Source organism: Pristiophorus japonicus, chromosome 16 (genome assembly GCF_044704955.1).
Source record: "Pristiophorus japonicus isolate sPriJap1 chromosome 16, sPriJap1.hap1, whole genome shotgun sequence".
In the NCBI taxonomy this organism is placed as follows: domain Eukaryota; kingdom Metazoa; phylum Chordata; class Chondrichthyes; family Pristiophoridae; genus Pristiophorus; species Pristiophorus japonicus.
Window position 1 is genome coordinate 59,306,136 of NC_091992.1, and position 20,779 is coordinate 59,326,914.

General features: G+C 49.6%; 1 protein-coding gene across 2 annotated transcripts in view; it reads right to left on the reverse strand.

The window, feature by feature from the left end:
- Positions 1-11,384: 11,384 nt before the first annotated feature.
- eif4h (eukaryotic translation initiation factor 4h) overlaps positions 11,385-20,779 on the reverse strand; it is a 118,298-nt gene continuing 108,903 nt past the window's right edge. For both annotated transcript variants that reach the window (XM_070857365.1, XM_070857364.1), the window contains exon 6: positions 11,385-12,551. In XM_070857365.1, coding sequence (XP_070713466.1) covers positions 12,412-12,551 — 140 coding nt within the window. In that variant the 3' untranslated portion in view covers positions 11,385-12,411. The remainder of the gene's footprint in view (positions 12,552-20,779) is intronic.

Consider the following 20,779-nt stretch of genomic DNA (forward strand, 5'->3'; position numbering starts at 1 on the left):
CGGGTCTGCAGCCCGGTATCCAAGGAGTGCCTGGCTGCACGATGGCGGCCCAGACCACGCTAGGCCCGCCATCGTGGTACCGACCCGAGAGTCGACGAACAAAAAAAGGTTGCGGCCCAGGGCGCCGGCACCCTCCCCTTTAATCACCGCCCCAAGAGCAGATGCTGGCCAGTGTCATGACCCACGAGGCAATTTCCACTGCGAGGCGGTAAGGGGTTGGCGCGGGAGGGTGAGGAGTTGCCGCACATGACGTAATCGGCGATTGCGCGGTGGCCCAGGCAATTTCCCGGGAGGCGATATGTCTCCCCTCCCCCGGGTGAAAACTGTCCTGCCCTCACCCCCAGAGGTGCTAATGGGGTTATAAAAAGGGCAATTTCGCTCCTTTACACTTTTCCACCACATATCTGCTATAGTTCTTAGTGTTATTCAAATATTCTGCTAAAGTAAATATTGTGTTCCGAACACAGATGAGACTGCACACAGGGAGGTTAAAGTAACAGTGACCTCAATCTTTAATAAGACACTCCAGGGTGAGGTACAGGCCTCAGGGGCCGGCTTCTATGCAGTGCTCCCAAGGGATGCTGGGATCCCTTGGGACTTCAGGGGATGAGCTCTCTGGTGGCCGAACATGGGAGTGCATGCTTTACACATACACAACATCACTCCCCCCCGCAAAGTCAAAGTGAAAACTATTTACAAGGTGAGGCGGTCGGGAGCCTTTCTTTCCCTGGTGGACCGCCTCGGTACAAATGTCTCTTCTGGTGTGTTGGCTGTGCCCTCGCTGGGCTGGCGTGTTGTTGGCCCTGCAGAGCTGCTAGGCGAGCCTGGCCTTGCTGGGCTATTGGGCATGATGGGTTCGATTTCCTGGTCCAGTGTGGTGTCGTGATCCTTTGGGTGTGTGTTGTGGGCTCGAAAAGGGTGGTGTCTGCTGTGGGTTGTTCAGGGCAGTCTGTGAACCACAGCTTCGTTTGGTCCAGGTGCTTTCTGCAAATTTGTCCGTTGTCTAGTTTGACTACAAACACCCTATTCCCTTCTTTAGCTATCACCGTGCCCGCGATCCACTTGGGACCATGTCCATAGTTTAGCACATACACAGAGTCATTCAGATCAATTTCCTGTGACACAGTTCTCGACCATCATTTACATTTTGATGCTGCTGCCTGCTCTCTACCTGATCATGCAGGTTGGGGTGAACCAGCGAGAGTCTGGTTTTAAGTGTCCTTTTCATGAGTAGCTCAGCCGGGGGCACCTCTGTGAGCGAGTGGGGTCTCGTGCGGTAGCTGAGCAGTACTCGGGACAGGCGGGTTTGGTGTGAGCCTTCTGTGACTCGTTTAAGGTTCTGTTTGATGTTTGTACTGCCCGCTCTGCTTATCCACTGGAGGCTGGTTTAAACGGGGCCGAGGTGACATGTTTGATCCCATTGTGGGTCATGAATTCTTTAAATTCGTCACTGGTGAAACATGGCCCGTTGTCACTGACCAGTATGTCAGGCAGGTCCTCAGGCTTTCAATGGTGGCAATGGCGGTGCTTCCCGACATTATTTCACATTCAATCCATTTTGAAAAAGCATCCACTACCACCAGGAACATTTTACCGAGAAACGGGCCCGCACAGTCGACATGGATCCTCAACCATGGTCTGGAGGGCCAGGATCACAAACTTCGTGGTGCCTCTCTGGGCATGTTGCTCAACTGAGATGCTGCATTGCCGTACACAGGACTCTAAGTCAGAGTCAATACCGGGCCACCACACGTGGGATCTGGCTATCGCTTTCATCATTACTATACCCGGGTGTGTGCTGTAGAGATCCAAGATGAACGTCTCCCTGCCCTTTTTTGGTAGCACTACGCGGTTACCCCACAACAGGCAGTCTGCCTGAATGGACAGCTCGTCCTTTCGCCGCTGGAATGGCTTGATTGGCTCTTGCATTTCAACGGGGATGCTAGCCCAGCTCCCATGCAGTGCACAATTTTTTACTCGGGACAGCAGGAGATCTTGGCTGTTCCAAGTCCTAATCTGGCAGGCCGTGACAGGTGATTTATCATTTTCAAATGCTTCCATGACCATCAACAAGTCTGCGGGCTGCGCCACCATCAACAAGTTTGCAGGCTGCGCCATTTCCACCCCCGTGGTGGGCAATGGTAGCCGACTGAGAGCATCCGCACAGTTCTCGGTGCCTGGCCTGTGGCGGATGGTATAGTTATACGCTGATAGCGCGAGTGCCCACCTTTGTCTGCGGGCTGAGGCATTAGTATTTATCCCCTTGTTTTCAGCGAACAGGGATGTGAGGGGCTAGTGATCGGTTTCCAGCTCAAATTTGAGGCCAAACAGGTACTGATGCATTTTCTTTACCCCGAACACACACGCTAATGCCACTTTCTCAATCATGCTGTTGGCCCTCTCGGCCTTAGACAAGCTCCTGGAAGCATAGGCGACAGGTTGCAACTTCCCCGCAATATTAGCTTGTTGTAATACACACCTGACTCTGTATGACGACGCGTCACATGCTAGCACAAGTCTTTTACACGGGTTATAAAATACAAGCAGCTTGTTGGAGCATAAAATGTTTCTGGCTTTCTCAAAAGCAATTACTTGGTTTTTTTCCCCATACCCAGTTCTCACCTTTGCGCAATAACACATGTAGGGGTTCTAAAAGAGTGCTTAACCCGATAGGAAGTGACCAAAATAGTTGAGGAGTCCGAGGAACGACCACAGCTCCGTGACATTTTGTGGCCTGGGCGCGTTCCTGATAGCCTCTGTCTTGGCGTCTATGGGCCGAATGCCGTCCACCGCGATCTTTCTCCCCAAAAACTCCACTTCTGTTGCTATGAAGACGCATTTCGACTCTTCAGCCACAGCCCTATGCGAATCAGTTGCTGGAGGAGCTCCTCCAGGTTTTGTAGGTGCTCGGCGGTGTCCCGTCCAATGACCAATATGTCGTCCTGAAAGACCACCGTGTGTGGTACCGACTTGAGTAGGCTCTCCATGTTTATCTGGAAGATCGCTGCAGCCGACTGAATTCCAAACGGGCATCTGTTGTAGATGAACAGTCCCTTGTGCGTGTTGATGCAGATGAGGCCCTTCGAAGACTCCTCCAGCTCCTGCGTCATGTAGGCCGAAGTCAGGTCGAGCTTGTTGAACGTCTTGCCTCCTGCCAGCGTCGCAAATAGGTCGTCTGTCTTCGGTAGCGGGTATTGGTCCTGTAGCGAGAAACAATTAATAGTTACTTTATAATCGCCGCAAATCCTGATCGTGCCATCACTTTTGAGTACTGGAACAATCAGGCTGGCCCACTCACTGAATTCCACTGGGGAGATGATGCCCTCGCATTGCAGCCTGTCCAGCTCGATTTCCACTCTCTCCCTCATCATGTTAGGTACCGCTCGCACCTTGTGGTGAATGAGTCGTGGTTCTAGGATCAAGTGAATCCGCACCTTCGCCCCAGAAAAGTTTCCAATGCCTGGCTCAAAAAGGGAAGGAATTTGTTAAGAAACTGGGTACATGAGGCCTCATCGACATGTGATCGCGCTCGGATGTCATCCCAGTTCCAATGGATTTTGCCCAGCCAGCTCCTTCCAAGCAGTGTGGGGCCATTGCCCAGGACAATCCAGAGTGGCAGTTCATGCACCGTGCCCTCGTAGGTGACCTTGACCATGGCGCTGCCCAGAACAGTGATAAGCTCTTTGGTGTACGTTCTCAGTTTCGTGTGGATGGGGCTCAGGGCTGGTCTGAATGCCTTGTTGCACCACAGTCTCTCAAACACCTTTTTACTCATGATGGATTGGCTAGCGCCAGTGTCCAGTTCCATGGCTTCCAGTAAGCCATTCAATTTTATGTTTAGCATTATAGGTGGACATTTCGTCGAAAATGTGTGCACCCCGTGTACTTCAGCATCTGCCTCCTCTCTGAAGCTCGAAATTGCTTTGATCCACCATGGACCGATCTTCTTCTGCCACGTGATGGTTAGCAGGTTTTGCAGAGTTTGCAGCTCATTTGCAAGCTCGTTGGAGGTGCCTCATTGTTCCACAGTTCTTGCAAACATATCCTTTGAAGCGGCATGAATAGGCTGAATGGAAGCCTCCACAATGCCAACAAGGTGTGAATTGCCTTGCATTCGTCCTTTGTTGGGGACTCTGAGTCATCTGGGTCACCTGAGGCCTGCTTGCATTTGCAGACTCGTGGGTCCTGCCCTGTACATTTCTGCTCGCAAACACAGTTCCAGTTAATTTATGATCATTGCTCGCACTTGTGTGCTGAGAGATTTGTTTGGTGTTATCACTGATGGACATAAACGCCTGTGCTATCGCAATGGCCTTACTGAGGGTCGGTGTCTCTACAGTCAAAAGTTTTCGTAGGATGGTCTCGTGGCCAATGCCCAGTACAAAAAAGTCTCTGAGCATTTGCTCGAGGTAGCCATCAAACGCACATTGTCCTGCAAGTCGCCTTAGCTCGGCGACGTAGCTCACCACTTCCTGACCTTCAGATCGCTGGCACGTGTAGAACCGATACCTCGCCATCAGCACACTCTCCCTCGGGTTAAGATGCTCCCGAACCAGTATGCACAGCTCCTCATACGGCTTATCTGTGGGTTTCACCGGAGCCAGAAGATTCTTCATGAGGCTGTAGGTCGGTGCCCTGCAGACCGCTAGGAGGACGGCTCTCCTTTTTGCAGCGCTTCCTTCTCCGTCCAGCTCATTGGCTACAAAGTACTGTTCTAGCCGTTCGACATAGGCTTCCCAGTCCTCACCCTCCGAGAACTTCTCCAGGATGCCCACAGTTTGCTGCCTCTTTGCGTTGGATTCGTTATCTCGTCGCCAGTTATTGTGTTCCTAACACAGATGAGGCTGCACACAGGGAGGTTAAAGTAACAGTGACCTCAGTCTTTATTAAGACACTTCTGAGTGAGTAACAGGCCTTAGGGGCCGGCTTATATACAGTGCTCCCAAGGGATGCTGGGATCGCTTGGGACTTCAGGGGATGAGCTCCCTGGTGGCGGAACATGGGAGTGCATGCTTTACAGATACACAACAGTAAATATCTGTATATTTTATTTAAACACATCTTACTCAGAACATCTTTCCAAACTTGAATAATGGTACAGCCCGTACAGAATGTCCACTGTTGATACTATTCTTTTTAGCTGACTTTCAGTTTTGAGGTAAAAGAAATACTGCTGCTCAAACCATTTAGAATAAATTAGATGTTATAAAGATTAAACAATGGGAAATTTCAGAATGCAAAGATTCATTTGGCACACATGTAACATGCTCCTAATAAACAAGTCCTTAAATAAAGTAATTTGTATTTTTTGAGCAAAGTTGTCTTCGAAAAAGTTTAAGAATTGATGCTTTACATTTTTGGTGTTTTATGCAAAAAAAATCTGGTTACCTTTACTGCGCTTAAAAATGGTTTTAGAAACATAGAAAATAGGTGCAGGAGTAGGCCATTCGGCCCTTCAAGCCTGCACCACCATTCAATAAGATCATGCCTGATCATTCACCTCAGTACCCCTTTCCTGCTTTCTCTCCATACCGCTTGATCCCTTTAGCCGTAAGGCCCACATCTAACTCTCTCTTGAATATATGTAACGAACTGGCATCAACAACTCTCTGCGGTAGAGAATTCCACAGGTTAACAACTCTCTGAGTGAAGAAGTTTCTCCTCATCTCAATCCTAAATGGCTTACCCCTGGTTCTGGACTCCCCCAACATAGGGAACATTCTTCCTGCATCTAACCTGTCCAGTCCCGTCAGAATTTTATATGTTTCTATGAGATCCCCTCTCATCCTTCGAAACTCCAGTGAATATAAGCCTAGTTGATCCAGTCTCTCCTCATATGTCAGTGCTGCCATTCCAGGAATCAGTCTGGTGAACCTTCGCTGCACTCCCTCAATAGCAAGAACGTCCTTCCTCAGATTAGGAGACCAAAACTGAACACAATATTCCAGGTGAGGCCTCACCAAGGCCCTGTACAACTGCAGTAAGACCTCCATGCTCCTATACTCAAATCCCCTAGCTGCACCTATTTTCTATGTTTCTATGTAACATGCCATTTGCCGCCTTCACCGCCTGCTGTACCTGCATGCCAACCTTCAATGACTGAGGTCCCATGACACCCAGGTCTCGTTGCACCTCCCCTTTTCCTAATCTGCCAGCATTCAGATAATATTCTGCCATCGTGTTTTTGTCACCAAAGTGGATAACCTCACATTTAGCCACATTATACTGCATCTGCCATGCATTTGCCCACTCACCTAACTTGTCCAAGTCACCCTGCAGCCTCTTAGCATCCTCCTCACAGCTCACACCGCCACCCAAATTAATGTCATCTGCAAACTTGGAGATATTACTCTCAATTCCTTCATCTAAATCATTGATGTATATTGTAAATAGCTGGGGTCCCAGCACTGAGCCCTGCGGCACCCCACTAGTCACTGCCTGCCATTCTGAAAAGGATCTGTTTATCCCGACTCTCTGCTTCCTGTCTGCCAACCAGTTCTCTATCCACGTCAATACATTACCCCCAATACCATGTGCTTTAATTTTGCACACCAATCTCTTGTGTGGGACCTTGTCAAAAGCCTTTTGAAAGTCCAAATACACCACATCCACTGGTTCTCCCTTGTCCACTCTACTAGTTACATCCTCAAAAAATTCTAGATTTGTCAAGCATGATTTCCCTTTCATAATCCATGCTGACTTGGACCGATCATGTCACTGCTTTCCAAATGCGCTGCTCTTTCATCTTTAATAACTGATTCCAACATTTTCCCCACTACTGATGTCAGGCTTTCCAGTCTATAATTCCCCGTTTTCTCTCTTCCCCCCTTTTGAAAAAAGTGGTGTTACATTAGCTACCCTTCAGTCCATAGGTACTGATCCAGAGTTGATAGACTGTTGGAAAATGACCACCAATGCATCCATTATTTCTTGGGCCACTTCCTTAAGTACTCTGGGATGCAGACTATCAGGCCCTGGGGATTTATCAGCCTTCAATCCCGTTAATTTCCCTAACACAATTTCCTGACTAATAAGAAGGGGAGGGGGGTGATAATCATCTTTGGTTATCACAGTAGTTAAGTGGTGGAAATTCTTCCTAAATGGTCAATCTTGCTGTCAATCATAAAAGTTTTCTGAGAGTTGTAGGCATGGATGCATGCTGGGTGTTATAGCATGTTACCTTGGTGTGTCTCTCATCTGACAGTGATAGGTCTGGGTACCCCCATGGGTTTAGGCCACTGTCCGGGGAATATGCCTCCAATGGAAAATGTTGACAGGGACTTTTGTAAAGACAGAAAATGCTATTGTTTGATGAATTTCATGTAAACGTTGCCATATTTTTGTTTTTAATATGTTACAAACCTTATTTCCTGCAATTAGTCCAGTGGAAAGAATTTTCAAAGAATATTTAGAGCAATCCCATTGGTCTACCGTCTTCTCCTGTTTTTTGATGGATGGTTGATGGCTGTTGATTTTTGATGGGAATTTTTTGAAATTGTTGACTGGTAGTTTTCATTGCTACTTGTTAGATGTTGATTGGTTTGTTCTGTGCTTGTTCAGATGTGATTTGTCACTGTTTTATGAATACAACATTTCAGCCAATTGACAGAAATTTGCACAATTTCCACAGTATGACACCAAAGTGCAATAGTCAAAATATACACTGGAGGCAAGACATATATTAAATGATCATATTTTCCGAAAGTTCTGCAAGAGTTGAAGAAATCCTACAGATAATATATTAATTAAAAGTATAAATCCACCTGGATATCAATGCAAAGTCACCCCGAACTGGAAAATTGCATCAACTTTGCTTCAAGCTTCCACCCCCTCCCGTGCCTTCATGGTCTGTATCCAATTCTTCCCATCCCTTCCTCGACATCTCTATTTCCATTTCTGGAGGTCGGTTGGCAACCAATATCTATAAGCCCACTGACTCCCACAGTTATCTTAATTACACTTCCTCCCATCCCGGACCCTATCACCCAGTTTCTCCGACTCCGTCGCATCTGTTCTGATGATTCCACCTTCCATACCAGTACTTCCGATATGTCTTCATTTTTCAACCGAGGATTCCCCTCCACCATGGTTGACATGGCTCTCGACCATGTCCATCCCATTTCCCACACTTCTGCCCTCACCCCTTTTGCTCCCTTCCAGAAATACGATAGAGTTCCCCTTGTCCTCTTATTCTACCAGACCAACCTCCACATTCATCGGATCATCCTCCGCCATTTCCACCACCTCCAGCGCGATGACACCACCAAACTCATCATCTTCCCCCCCTCTCAGCATTCCGAAGGGACCGTTCCCTGAGTGATACCCTGGTCCATTCTTCCACCACCCCAACACCCCCTCCCCTTCTCACGGCATCCTCCCATGCAAGCGCAGGAGATGCAACACCTGCCCTTCACCTCCTCTCTGCCCTTCACCTCCTCCATTCCTACTCTCCAGGGCCCAAAATACTACTCCCAGGTGAAGCAGTGATTTACTTGTACTTCTTTCAATTTAGTATACTGTATTTGCTGCTCACGATGCGGTCTCCTCTACTGGTCCTGTTACCACCTCCTCTTGCCTTGCACCATTACCTCTTTTGTCATTTAATCTCTCCTGCCTATGACAGACCTTCCCTTTTATTCTTTGCTGCCCTCCCCCCTTTCTCTGCCTCTGTACTTGCTTAAAACCTGATACACCTATAATATTTTCCAGTTCTGATGAAAGGTCATCGATCTGAAACGTTAACTCTGTTCCTCTCTCCACAGATGCTGCCTGATCTGCCGAGGATTTCCTGCACTTTTTCAGATGACTTTAATGCAAAGGCAGTAACTGTACCATTTAGCACTATACTCTCTAGACCGTAGGACATGAAATAGCCGCATGGTCATTTTTTTCCCCATGTCTCACAATTACAAATATATTTTGCTATTCATGCTTTTCCCCTTCACTTCGCCCACCCTATTTCAGGACCCCCGTCCTGCGCCCTGGCTGACAGGGGTATCAGCCGATCTATGGGCCCAAGTTTCGGCGCGGCCGACCTGGACGCCCATTTTTCGTGCCAGAAAGTGTGCCTAAAAAATACTTACAGATTCTCCGGTTCCCTGCAGGTCTTCTGGAGCTGGGCGTGGCGCAGCACGAGCTGTGGGGCGAAGCCAGGTCCCTGCGCTGAAATCAGTGCCGGGACCTCTGCACAGGCGCTACAGTGGGTGCGCATGTGCAGTAGATCCAGGCGCCCAAAACTGTGTGCGAGGGGCCCGAAGCATGCAGCCCCTAGCCCTGGCCGAATGGGCTCACTGTGGCTGCGTGGATCAGGCTGCACCTCCCACGCCCAGCTCCTGCTTCCTCCCTTCAGCTGGCTCTCTCAAACACCGCGCCCCCCCACCCCGCCCCCAGCTCCCGCTCCAACTCCCCCCCGACCCGACTCAACTCCCCCCCCCCGACCCCCCAACCCGACCAGACCCGACCCAACTCCCGCTGCCCCCCCCCCGGACCCGAGCCGACCCGACTCCCGCTTCCCCCCGCCCCTGGACCCGACCCAACTCGACTCCCGCTCCCCCCCCGGACCCTCCCTCTCCTCTCTCTCCCTCCCTTCTCTCCTCCCCCTCTCTCGCTTCTCTCCTCCTCTTCCCCCTCCCTCCCTTCTCTCCCTCCCCCTCCCTCCCTCCCCCTCCCTCCCTTCTCTCCCTCCCCCTCCCTCCCTTCTCTCCCTCCCCCTCCCTCCCTTCTCTCCCTCCCCCTCCCTCCCTTCTCTCCTCCCCCTCTCTCCCTTCTCTCCTCCTCCTCCCCCTCCCTCCTCTCCTCCCCTCCTCCTTTCTCTCCTTCTCCTCCCCCTCCCTCCCTTCTCTCCTCCTCCTCCCCCTCTCTCCCTTCTCTCCTTCTCCTCCCCCTCCCTCCCTTCTCTCCTCCCCCTCCCTCCTCTCCTCCCCGTCCCTCCCTTCTCTCCCTCTCTCCCTACTCTCCCCCTCCCTCCCTCCCTTCTCTCCCCCTCCCTCCCTCACTCTTTCCTCCCTCCCTCTTTCCTCCCTCCCTCCCTTCTCCCACTCCCTCCCTTCTCCCCCTCCCTCCCTCTTTCCTCCCTCCCTCCTCCCACTCCCTCCCTTCTCCCCCTCCCTCCCCCCCTTCTCCCCCTCCCTCTCTCCCTCCCCTCCCTCTCTCCCCCTCGCTGTCAGAAACACAAACACTGACAGACAGAGAGTGAGAGAGATACACACAGGCAGACAGAGAGAAAGAGACACTGACAGAGACACACTGGGAGGGGGGGGGTGGTGCCCCAGCACGCTGTTGGAGGGCTCCCGGTGCTGCAGTCGGTAAGTAGAAAATGTTTTATTTATTGATTTTTTAATTTTTTATTAATTTTTTTGATTGATTTATTGGTTGATTTATTGATGTATTTATCATTTATTATTGATGATGGCTCTTTATTTGTAAAACTGAAGTGTTTAATGTTTGTAAACTTCACTTTAAACCCGCCCCCCCCACACCATTCCCAACGCCTGATTTGTAACCTACACCTGATTTTCTAAGTGAAGGCAAGATTTTTCTGAGCATACAAAAATCTACACTTACTCCATTCTAAGTTAGTTTGGAGTAAGTTTTCACTGCCTAAACTTTCAAAATGGGCGTAAGTGGCCGGACACGCCCCCTTTTGAAAAAAAAATCTGTTCCAAACTGAAACTGTTCTAACTGACTAGAACTGGAGCAAACTAAATGCCGAGAATTGCAATTTCTAAGATACTCCATTCTAAACCAGTTGCTCCAAAAAAACAGGAGCAACTCAGGCCGAAACTTGGCCCCTATGTTGCTGCTGCTGGCACAGCACAATCCAGGGATACGAGAGCATGGCCGAAGTTAACTCGACCGTGGATACCTTCTTCATGCCGCGCCCATGCTTATGCCGCCTTTGCTCCCGTACACTGATGGAGGACCCGAGACTAGGAAATCTCCCCTGCAGGAAAATCACAGGCACAATCTCGTTGAACAACTATACTTACAGGTAATGGTAGACAAGGAACCCATTAGCAGACAGGGTTATTGAAGATTTTTCTTTTATTTAAAAGATCGTTCACAAAATATCAAATTTATTTTATATATTATGAAGTAGAATTTGTAAAATGTAGGGAATCTTTATACTTAAAGTGAGGCTAAATGTGGGACATCAATTATCTAGGACGGTCTAAAAAAATCAACAGTTTTTCACGTTCAGTGAGGCTTAGAAACTCTGACGTTCCAAAGATCCAAGTAGAAATGAGATCTGTTGGATGCGTATCCTTCTGGACTAATAGACAAATGGTGTTTACTTACAGGACAACAGTAGGCCACACAGTCTGGTAAAAAGGACTCTTTTTGTGTGTCACTTGTTTGGAACTCCTAGAGAAGCACAGCATGGGAACTGGTCACCGAAAGAGAGAAGCTGGATGTGCTGCTCATTGTCTGAACGTACAAGATGCAACATGTCTTCCTGAAACATGGCTGCAGAGTCTTCGGTGTAGTTCAAACAGTATCTCTGAAGGCATACAAAATTCTCTGATCGATATATATGTATTATATATATGTGTATGTATATATACATACATGTGTGCAGTTTTGGTCACCTTATTTAAGGAGGGATATACTTGCATTGGAGGATTGGAGGCAATTCAGAGAAGGTTCACTAGGTTGATTCCAGAGATGAAGGAGTTGACAGTTTAGAACTGAGATGAGGAGGAATTTCTTCTCTCAGAGGATCACAAATCTGTGGAATTCAGAGAGATGTGGAGGCTGGGTCATTGAATATATTTAAGGTGGAGTTAGACAGATTTTTGAGCGATAAGGGAGTGAAGGGTTATGGGGAGCGGGCGGGGAAGTGGAGCTGAGCCCAGGATCAGATCAGCCACGATCTTATTAAATGGCGGAGCAGGCTCAAGGGGCCAAATGGCCTACTCCTGCTTCTTATGTTCTTATGACATATATATATACACACAAATATAGATATATATACACACATATATTATACAAACACATACCTGTGTATATAAATATACACATATATGTATAGATCTGAGAATATTTCATGCAGGTTGAGCAACTGTTTTTGGTGAAGTTGATAAAACATCATGTTCTAATGAAGCAGCTATATCTGTATTTCTGAGAAACTCAGGACAGCAAAATTCACAAGTACCATTAGAAAATCCATTTAAGACTTTTTTTTACATGGAGCAGCTACCACTGGCAGAAAACAAACTGTTCAAAGCAAAAAGACGGTACCAGACAGGCGCTAAAATATGGATAAGCTGGAGTGTTCTTAAAAAAAACCCACTGTAAACGGCCAACATGCATTCAGAGCTCTGTGGAGAATTGGAAGAGAAGACAAAAGGAAATCTGTTGAGTGGTCGGAATGGAAAGTGCTGTGCCTACTTTCCATGAAGTCCAGCCAGGCTAGGGTTCCTCCGGTCCAGATTTTTCATCCCGAGGCCTGGCTCCACCGAATATGGCTGAGTTTGGATTGGCTACCTGGTTAAGGGGGGCGGCGACTGTGCGAGGTTTAAGTTGCAGTCTGGGTCTCTGCGCCCTCTCCTCTGAAAGACACAAGACAAAAAGAAAACCAACTTTGTTCAATACAATATGCAGAGTGCAAATTGACGGGATCGGTTAGAAACTTGGTGGGAGGAAACTATTGCGCCACATTTGCAAAATAAAAGTAAACACTTTATCCACTTGTGTGAGCTGAGAGATACATCAGCGAAGTACGAAATGGAAACAATACTACCAGCTGTAACTGATGTCTATACTCTAATCTTTTTCTTTTCAAGCAGATGGTAGGAGATAAAATAGTGGTGGGGATGGATAGGGTGGCTCACTTGCTTTAGGAAGGATTGAGCTCGTTGTATTCTGGTGCCAACTTTGAATGAAGTGCCTGGGCTAGAACCTCCACTTTTTTTGCATGCTTAAAGCCCACTTAACGCCTATTTTACCGCTGAAATGTATGGGCCCAAGTTTCCACATGATTTGCGCATGATTTTTAGGAGCAACTGGTGGAGAACGGACTATCTTAGAAATCGCAATTCTCCACATTTTTTTTTCTGCAGTTCTAATCCGTTAGAATAGTTTCACTTTGGAACAGAATTTTTTCTTCAAAAGGGGGCGTGTCCAGCCACTGACGCCTGATTTCAAAGTTTCCACAGTGAAAACGTACTCCAAACTAACTTAGAATGGAGCAAGTGAAGATTTTTGTAGAACTGAAAAAACCTGTTCTACACATTAAAAAATCAGGCGCAGGTTACAAATTAGGCGTCCAGAACGAGGTGGGGGGGGACGGGGGGGGGAAGGGAAGTCATTAAATTCTATAATAAATCCTTATTTATACTTATACAAATATTATACAAATAAATCCAACCTGAATAAACATTTATAAGCAAAGAAAAGATTAAATAAACCATCTTCCTACCTGTGTGAAAGTGCTTCAGGCAGGCCTTTCAGGACCGAAGGCTGAACGGGCCGGCCCGAGACTTCGGGCAGGGCCCGTCCCCAGCACCAGATTTACAGGTAGGTGGCGTCGGGTCGGGGAGGTGCGGTTCGGTTCGGGGGAGAGGGAGGGAGAGGGAGGGAGGGGAGGGCGAGAGAGAGGGAGGGAGAGAGAGAGGGAGGGAGAGAGAGAGGGAGGGGGGGAGAGTGGAGGGGGGGAGAGAGAGGGAGGGGGAGGGGGGAGAGAGAGGGAGGAGGGGAGAGAGAGGGAGGGGGAGAGAGATAGGGAGGGGGGAGGGGGGGAGAGAGAGGGAGGGGGGGAGGGAGAGAGAGGGAGGGGGAGGAGGGGGAGGGGGGGAGAGAGAGGGGGGGAGAGAGAGGGGGGAGAGAGGGAGTGGGGGAGAGAGGGAGGGGGGGAGAGAGGTCAGGTCGGGGAGGGGGAGGTCAGGTCGGGGAGGGGGAGGTCAGGTTGGATCCAGTCCAGGGGCGGTGGGGGGGGGAGCGGGGGGTCGGGTCGGGGAGCGGGGGTCGGGTCGGGTCGGGTCCAGTCGGGGGGGGGGGCGGGGGAGCAGGAGCGCGGGTCGGGTCGGGTCCAGTCGGGGGGGCGGGGAGCGGGAGCAGAAGCGCGGGTCGGGTCGGGTCCAGTCGGGGGGGGGAGCGGGGGAGCAGGAGCGCGGGTCGGGTCAGGTCGGGGGGGGGGGGGGTTGGGTCGGGTCGGGGGGCGGGGGGGGGAAGCGGATGTCGGGTCTGGTTGGGGTGGGGGGGGGAAGCAGGAGCTGGCCGAGGGAGGAGCCTTATTCACGCAGCCCCAGTGAGGCCATTCGGTCAGGGCTAGGGGCTGCGTGCTTCGTGCGCCTGGAGCTACTGCACTTGCGTGCCCACTGTAGCGCGCATGTGCAGAGGTCCCGGCACTGTTTTCAGCGCAGGGACCTGGCTCCGCCCCCCCACAGCTCGTACTGGCTGCGCCGAGGGCCAGAGGACCTGCAGGTAGGTGGAGAATACGGAGGATTTTTTTAGGCGCACTTTGTGGCGCGAAAAACGGGCGTCCAGGTCGGGACTGCGCCGTTCTAGGCGCGTGTGGAAACTTGGGCCCATAAATCGCCCATTTTGGCACAAAATGGAAACTGGCAGGTATTTTTCGGAAACTTATCACCAAGCGTTAATTTCCCCATGTGCTTAACGCCGAGAAAAAATATTACTGCTCGCCCACTTTTTTGGGGCGGAATCAGCAGAATGGGCGAATTTAACGCCCATAATATCAACCAGCGTTACTTTCCGCACGGAATTAACACCGAGATTTAATATTAATGCCCGTCCATTGTTTTTTGTCGTAAAGAGCATATTTACCCAAACTACCATGGAGATCGCCCATCGTCAATTTCACCACCTCGCACACATATCGCTCACAATATCGCTCGCCCAAAAAACCGCCCACAAAAAATGGAACTAACCGGAACGAATTACAGCGTTATGGATACCATGTTCTAGGTCACATGTCGCGTTCTTTAAAAGGCTGCTGTGCTTCAACCTCGGCAGAGTTCGGATGTACTCTGCAGGTCGTTGTAGTTGATGTGAACATCTGTAAAAACATCTTGACCATACTGTGACCGATTGGAATTGAAGAGGTGTCTTCATCGGTGTTATACTCATAATAAATGGTCAGACCGAGTACTGTGTGTAATGAGCAAGTGTGACCTTAGCTCCTTTATTGTAGTTCCAGAGTGCAGGTACCTCGTGGGTAGCCTGCTTATATACTGTATTCCCAAGGGATCCCAGCATCCCTTGGGACTCCAACAGGTAGGCCCTCTGGTGGACAGCTGTGATGCAGGTTACAAGGTTAAAGGGATTAAATACATAACATCACTCGCCCATGAAGTCAACAATACACTTATTTACAAGGTGAGACGATCTGGGGCTTTGCGCTCCCTTGTCAATCATCTCATTACAAATGTTGGTGTGGTGCCATGGTTCATCAGTCACTGAAAGTGGGCATGCAGGTACAGCAGGCGGTGAAGAAGGCAAATGGTATGTTGGCCTTCATAGCTAGGGGATTTGAATATAGGAGCAGGGAGGTCTTACTGCAGTTGTACAGGGCCTTAGTGAGGCCTCACATGGAATATTGTGTTCAGTTTTGGTCTCCTAATCTGAGGACGGACTATCTTGCTATTGAGGGAGTGCAGAAAAGGTTCACCAGACTGATTGCAGGGATAGCTGGACTGTCATATGAGGAGAGACTGGATCAATTGGGCCTTTATTCACTGGAGTTTAGCAGGATGAGAGGGGATCTCATAGAAACATATAAGATTCTGACGGGACTGGACAGGTTAGATGTGGGAAGAATGTTCTCAATGTTGGGGAAGTCCAGAACCAGGGGACAGAGTCTAAGGATAAGGGGTAGGCCATTTAGGACTGAGATGAGGAGAAACTTCTTCACTCAGAGAGTTGTTAACCTATGGAATTCCCTGCCGCAGAGAGTTGTTGATGCCAGTTCATTGGATATATTCAAGAGGCGTTAGATATGGCCCTTACGGCTAAGGGGATCAAGGGGTATGGAGAGAAAGCAGGAGAGGGGTACTGAGGGAATGATCAGCCATGATCTTATTGAATGGCGGTGCAGGCTCGAAGGGCCGAATGGCCTACTCCTGCACCTATTTTCTATGTTTCTATGTTTCTATGTTGGGTTGGTCAGTTCTTTATTGGCCTGTTGGGCAGCCGGCCTTGCCGGGCTGCTGGGGATGATGAGTTCTGTTTCGTGGTCATCTGTGATGTCAGTTGCCACTTGTGTGTGTGTTGGTAGGTCAAAGTTGATGGTGTCCTCTTCAGGTTGTACGTAGCTGTTGGTGAACCGCAGTTTAATTTGGTCCAAGTGTTTTCTGTGCGTTTGTCCATTGGTCAGTTTGACCTGAAACACCCTACTCCCCTCTTTGGCTGTGACCATGCCAGCGAGCCATTTGGGACCATGTCCATAATTGAGCACAAACACAGGATTATTGATCTCAATATCGCGTGACAAATTTGCACGGTCATGGTACACACTCTGTGGATGCCGCTTGTCCACCACATGATCATGTAGATCAGGGTGGACCAGAGAGAGCCTTATTTTAAGCGCCCTTTTCATGAGCAGCTCGGCTGGGGGAATCCCTGAGAGTGAGTGGGGTCTGGTGCAGTAGCTGAGCATTACTCAGGACAACTGGGTCTGCAGGGAGTCTTCCGACACGCGTTTCAAGCTTTGATTGATGGTCTGAACTGCCCGTTCTGTCTGGCCATTGGATGCGGGCTTGAATGGCGCAGATGTGACATGTTTGATCCCGTTGCGGGTCATGAACTCTTTGAATTCGGCACTTGTGAAACACGGTCCATTGTCGCTGACTAGGACATCGGGCAGGCCGTGCGTAGCAAACATAGCTCTTAGACTTTCAATGATGGCCGTGGACATGCTTCCAGACATTATTGCACATTCAATCCACTTTGAGTAAGCATCCACGACAACCAAAAACATTTTGCCTAGGAATGGGTCTGCATAGTCTACATGGATCCTCGACCACGGTTTGGATGGCCAGGACCATAAACCTAGCGGTGCCTCTCTGGGTGCATTGCTCAACTGAGAGCAAGCGTTGCACTGGCGTACATATGACTCTAAATCTGAGTCGATGCCTGGCCATCAAACGTGGGATCTGGCTATGGCTTTCATCATCACGTTGCCTGGGTGGGTCTCTGTCTTTCTTGGGCAAGACCACACGATTGTCCCACAAGAGACAGTGCGCCTGCAGGGACAGCTCATCTTTGCTTCTGTGGAATGGCTTAATCGCTTTCTGCATCTCCACTGGGACACTGGACCAGCTCTCATGGAGGACATCGTTTTTAACCAGGGACAGTAAAGAATCCTGGCTGGTCCAGGTCCTGATCTGGCGGGCCGTAACGGGGGATTTCTCATTCTCAAATGCCTCCATGACCATGAGCAAGTCCGCTGGCTGTGCCATTTCCACCCCGGTGGTGGGCAATGGTAGACGACTGAGAACATCTGCGCAGTTCTCTGTGTCCAGTCTGTGGCAAATTACATAGTTGTATGCCGGCAGCGTGAGCGCCCATCTTAGGATGCGGGTAGAGGCATTGGTATTGATCCCTTTGCTCTCCGAGAATAGCAATATAAGCGGCTTGTGGTCAGTTTCAAGCTCGAGCTTGAGGCCAAACAAGTACTGGTGCATTTTCTTCACTCCGTAAACGCATACCAGAGCCTCTTTTTCAACTATGCTGTAGGCCCTTTCGGCCTTGGACAAATCCTGAATGCATACGCAACTGGTTGCAAAATTTCCGATTCATTAACCTGTTGTAAGACACACCCATCCCGTATGACGACGCATCGCAAGGTAACACTAGTCGTTTACATGGGTTATACAGAACAAGCAGTTTGTTAGAACACAATAAATTTCTGGCTTTCTTAAAGGCCTCTTGTGAATTCCTTCATACCCAGTCGTCGCCTTTGCGCAGTAGCGCATGCAGGGGTTCTAGCAGGGTGCTTAATCCAGATAGGAAATTACCGAAGTGGTTAAGGAGTCCCAGTAAGACCGCAGCTCTGTCACGTTCCGTGGTCGCGGCGTATTCTTGATGGCCTCCGTCTTGGCGCGGTGGGTCTGATGCCACCTGCTGCGATTCTCCTTCCTAAGAATTCGACGTCCTGTGCCAGGAAAACACACTTCGAGCGTTTCAACCTGAGCCCCATGCGATCCAACCAACTAAGAACCTCCTCCAGGTTTTTCAAGTGCTCCACGGTGTCCTGGAAGACTACTGTACAAGGAACCGACTTTAGCAGGCTTTCCATGTTCCGCTGGAAGATCACTGCAGCCGACCGAATCCCAAACGGGCACCGATTGTAAATAAACAGACCTTTGTGCGTGTTGATGCAGGTGAGGCCTTTCGAAGACTCCTCCAGCTCCTGCGTCAAGTAGGCCGAGGTCAGGTGCAGCTTGGTAAACGTCTTTCCTCCAGCCAGGATCGCAAATAGGTCGTCTGCCTTGGGTAGCGGGTACTGGTCCTGCAGTGAAAAACGGTTAATTGTTACTTTAAAGTCACCGCAAATTCTAACTGTACCATCTAACTCGAATACCGGAACAATCGGACTGGCCGGTGGTTGAACTTCACCGGCGCGATGATGCCTTCACGTTGCAGCCTGTCTAGCTCGATTTCCACTTTTTCACGCATCATGTACGGTGCCGCCCGAGCCTGTGGTGGATGGGTCGCGTACCGGGAACCAAATGGATCTGCACTTTCGCCCCCGAGAAACTTCCAATGACTGGCCTGTCATGTATTTCACCATCTTGCAATGACTATAAGTATGTAACTGTAACTCATGCATACTGTACCTGTACCCTTGTAATGCACACCCTGACCACAGGGAGTGAGCTCCTCACCTGGGCTTCCAGATATAAAAGGGGAGGTCCCACCCAGGATCAACACTCTTCAGTCCTGGAAATAAAGTGAAGGTCACAGAGTGACATATATCTATGCCTCGTGTGAGTTTGTAACAAAGTGCAGAGACACTACATGGCCCAAATAACGAAGGAAATTTGCTTAGAACCTGGGTGCATGCGGTGTCGTCAACTGACAAGAGTGCTCGGATGTTGTCCCAGTTCCAGCGGATTTTCCCCAGCCAGCTTCTGCCAAACAACGTGGGGCCATCCCCTGGCACAATCCAGAGCGGGAGTTCATGTACTGCTCCATCATAGGAGACTTTGACATCAGCACTGCCAATTATAAGTCCTTAGTTTGTTGAGAATGGGGCTGAGCTTGGGCCTGTGTGCCTTCTTCCCCCACAGCCTGTCGAAGGCCGTTTTACTCACTTGGACTGACTTGCCCCCATGTTCAGCTCCATAGACACTGGAATACAGTTCAGTTCAACTTTCAACATTATTGTTGGGCATTTTGTCGTGAACGTGTGTATCCCGTACACCTCTGCCTCCTCCGTACGAGTTTCCAACTCCGTCTGATCCACTGTGGACCAATCTTCCTCTGCAATGTGGTGGTTTGCAGGGTTTGCAGCTCGCCTGCTCATTCGTTGGAGGTGTCCCGTTGTTCTGCAGCCATTGCACGCATAGTGCTTAAAGCAGCATTGATGGGGCTGATGATCACCCCCGCAGCGCCAACAGGGTGTTAACTGCCTCGCATTAACAGATGATGGCGGACTCTGGGTGTACATTCTGCCCTGTATATTTCTGCTCAAAATCGACGTTACTTTATGCACAGTACTGGCCGCAACGTCTTTGTTCTGCAAAATCTGCTTGATGTTGTCGCTAGTGGACATAAATGCCTGGGCTATCGTTATGCCTTTACTCAGTTTCGGAGTTTCTACAGTCAACAGTTTGCAAAGGATTGTCTCATGTCCGATGCCCAGTACAAAAAAGTCTCTGAGCATTTGTTCTAGGAATCCCTCAAACTCAATGTCCTACAAGGCACCTTAGTTCGGTGACGTAGCTCGCCACTACCTGGCCCTCCGATCGTTGGCACGTGTAGAACCGATATCTCGCCATCAAAACACTTTCCTTAGGATTTTGGTGCTCCCGGACCAGCATAGGATTTCTCTGTTGAGTTAGCCGGGGCCAGGAGATTCGTCATGAAGCCATAGGTTGTGGCCCCACAGATAGTTAGGAGGATCGCCTTTCGTTTGGTCTTGTTCTCGTCCCCTTCCTGCTCATTGGCTACGAAGTATTGGTCGCGTCTCTCCACGAAGGCCTCACAATCGTCCCCCTCTGAGAACTTCTCCAGGATGCCGACTGTTCTTTGCATTTTCGCACGGTTCGTTACCTTGTCGCCAATTGTTATACTAATAATAAATTGTCAGACAGAGTACTGTGTATAATGAGCAAGTGTGATCTTAGCTCCTTTATTGTAGTTCCAGAGTGCAGGTACCTCGTGGGTGACCTGCATATATACTGTACTCCCAAGGGATGCTGGGATCCCTTGCGACTCCAACAGGTAGGCCCTCTGGTGGACAGGTGTGATGCAGGTTACAAGCGGTTAAATACAGCCAGGACATTCCTTGTTTGTGAGCAATCGGTGGAAAACAGAGAGCTACTGCAATGGGCCTGTCCTTTCTCACCCTCTCTTGGTGACCAAATACATGCAATAGACTCGACATCGCCGAAGGAACGCTCCACTGCATTATGTGCCCAATGTAAGAAGTGACAGACTGATGAGGAGGACCAGATGTTACACCCCCCGCATTCTTACCTTGACTTGCCCGACACCGCCTGCCTTCGGAGACTGCGCTTCCACAAAGAGGTTATCACTGAGGTATGCCAGCTGATAAGGGCAGATCTGCAGCCTGCCAGCACCATCAGTACTGCTC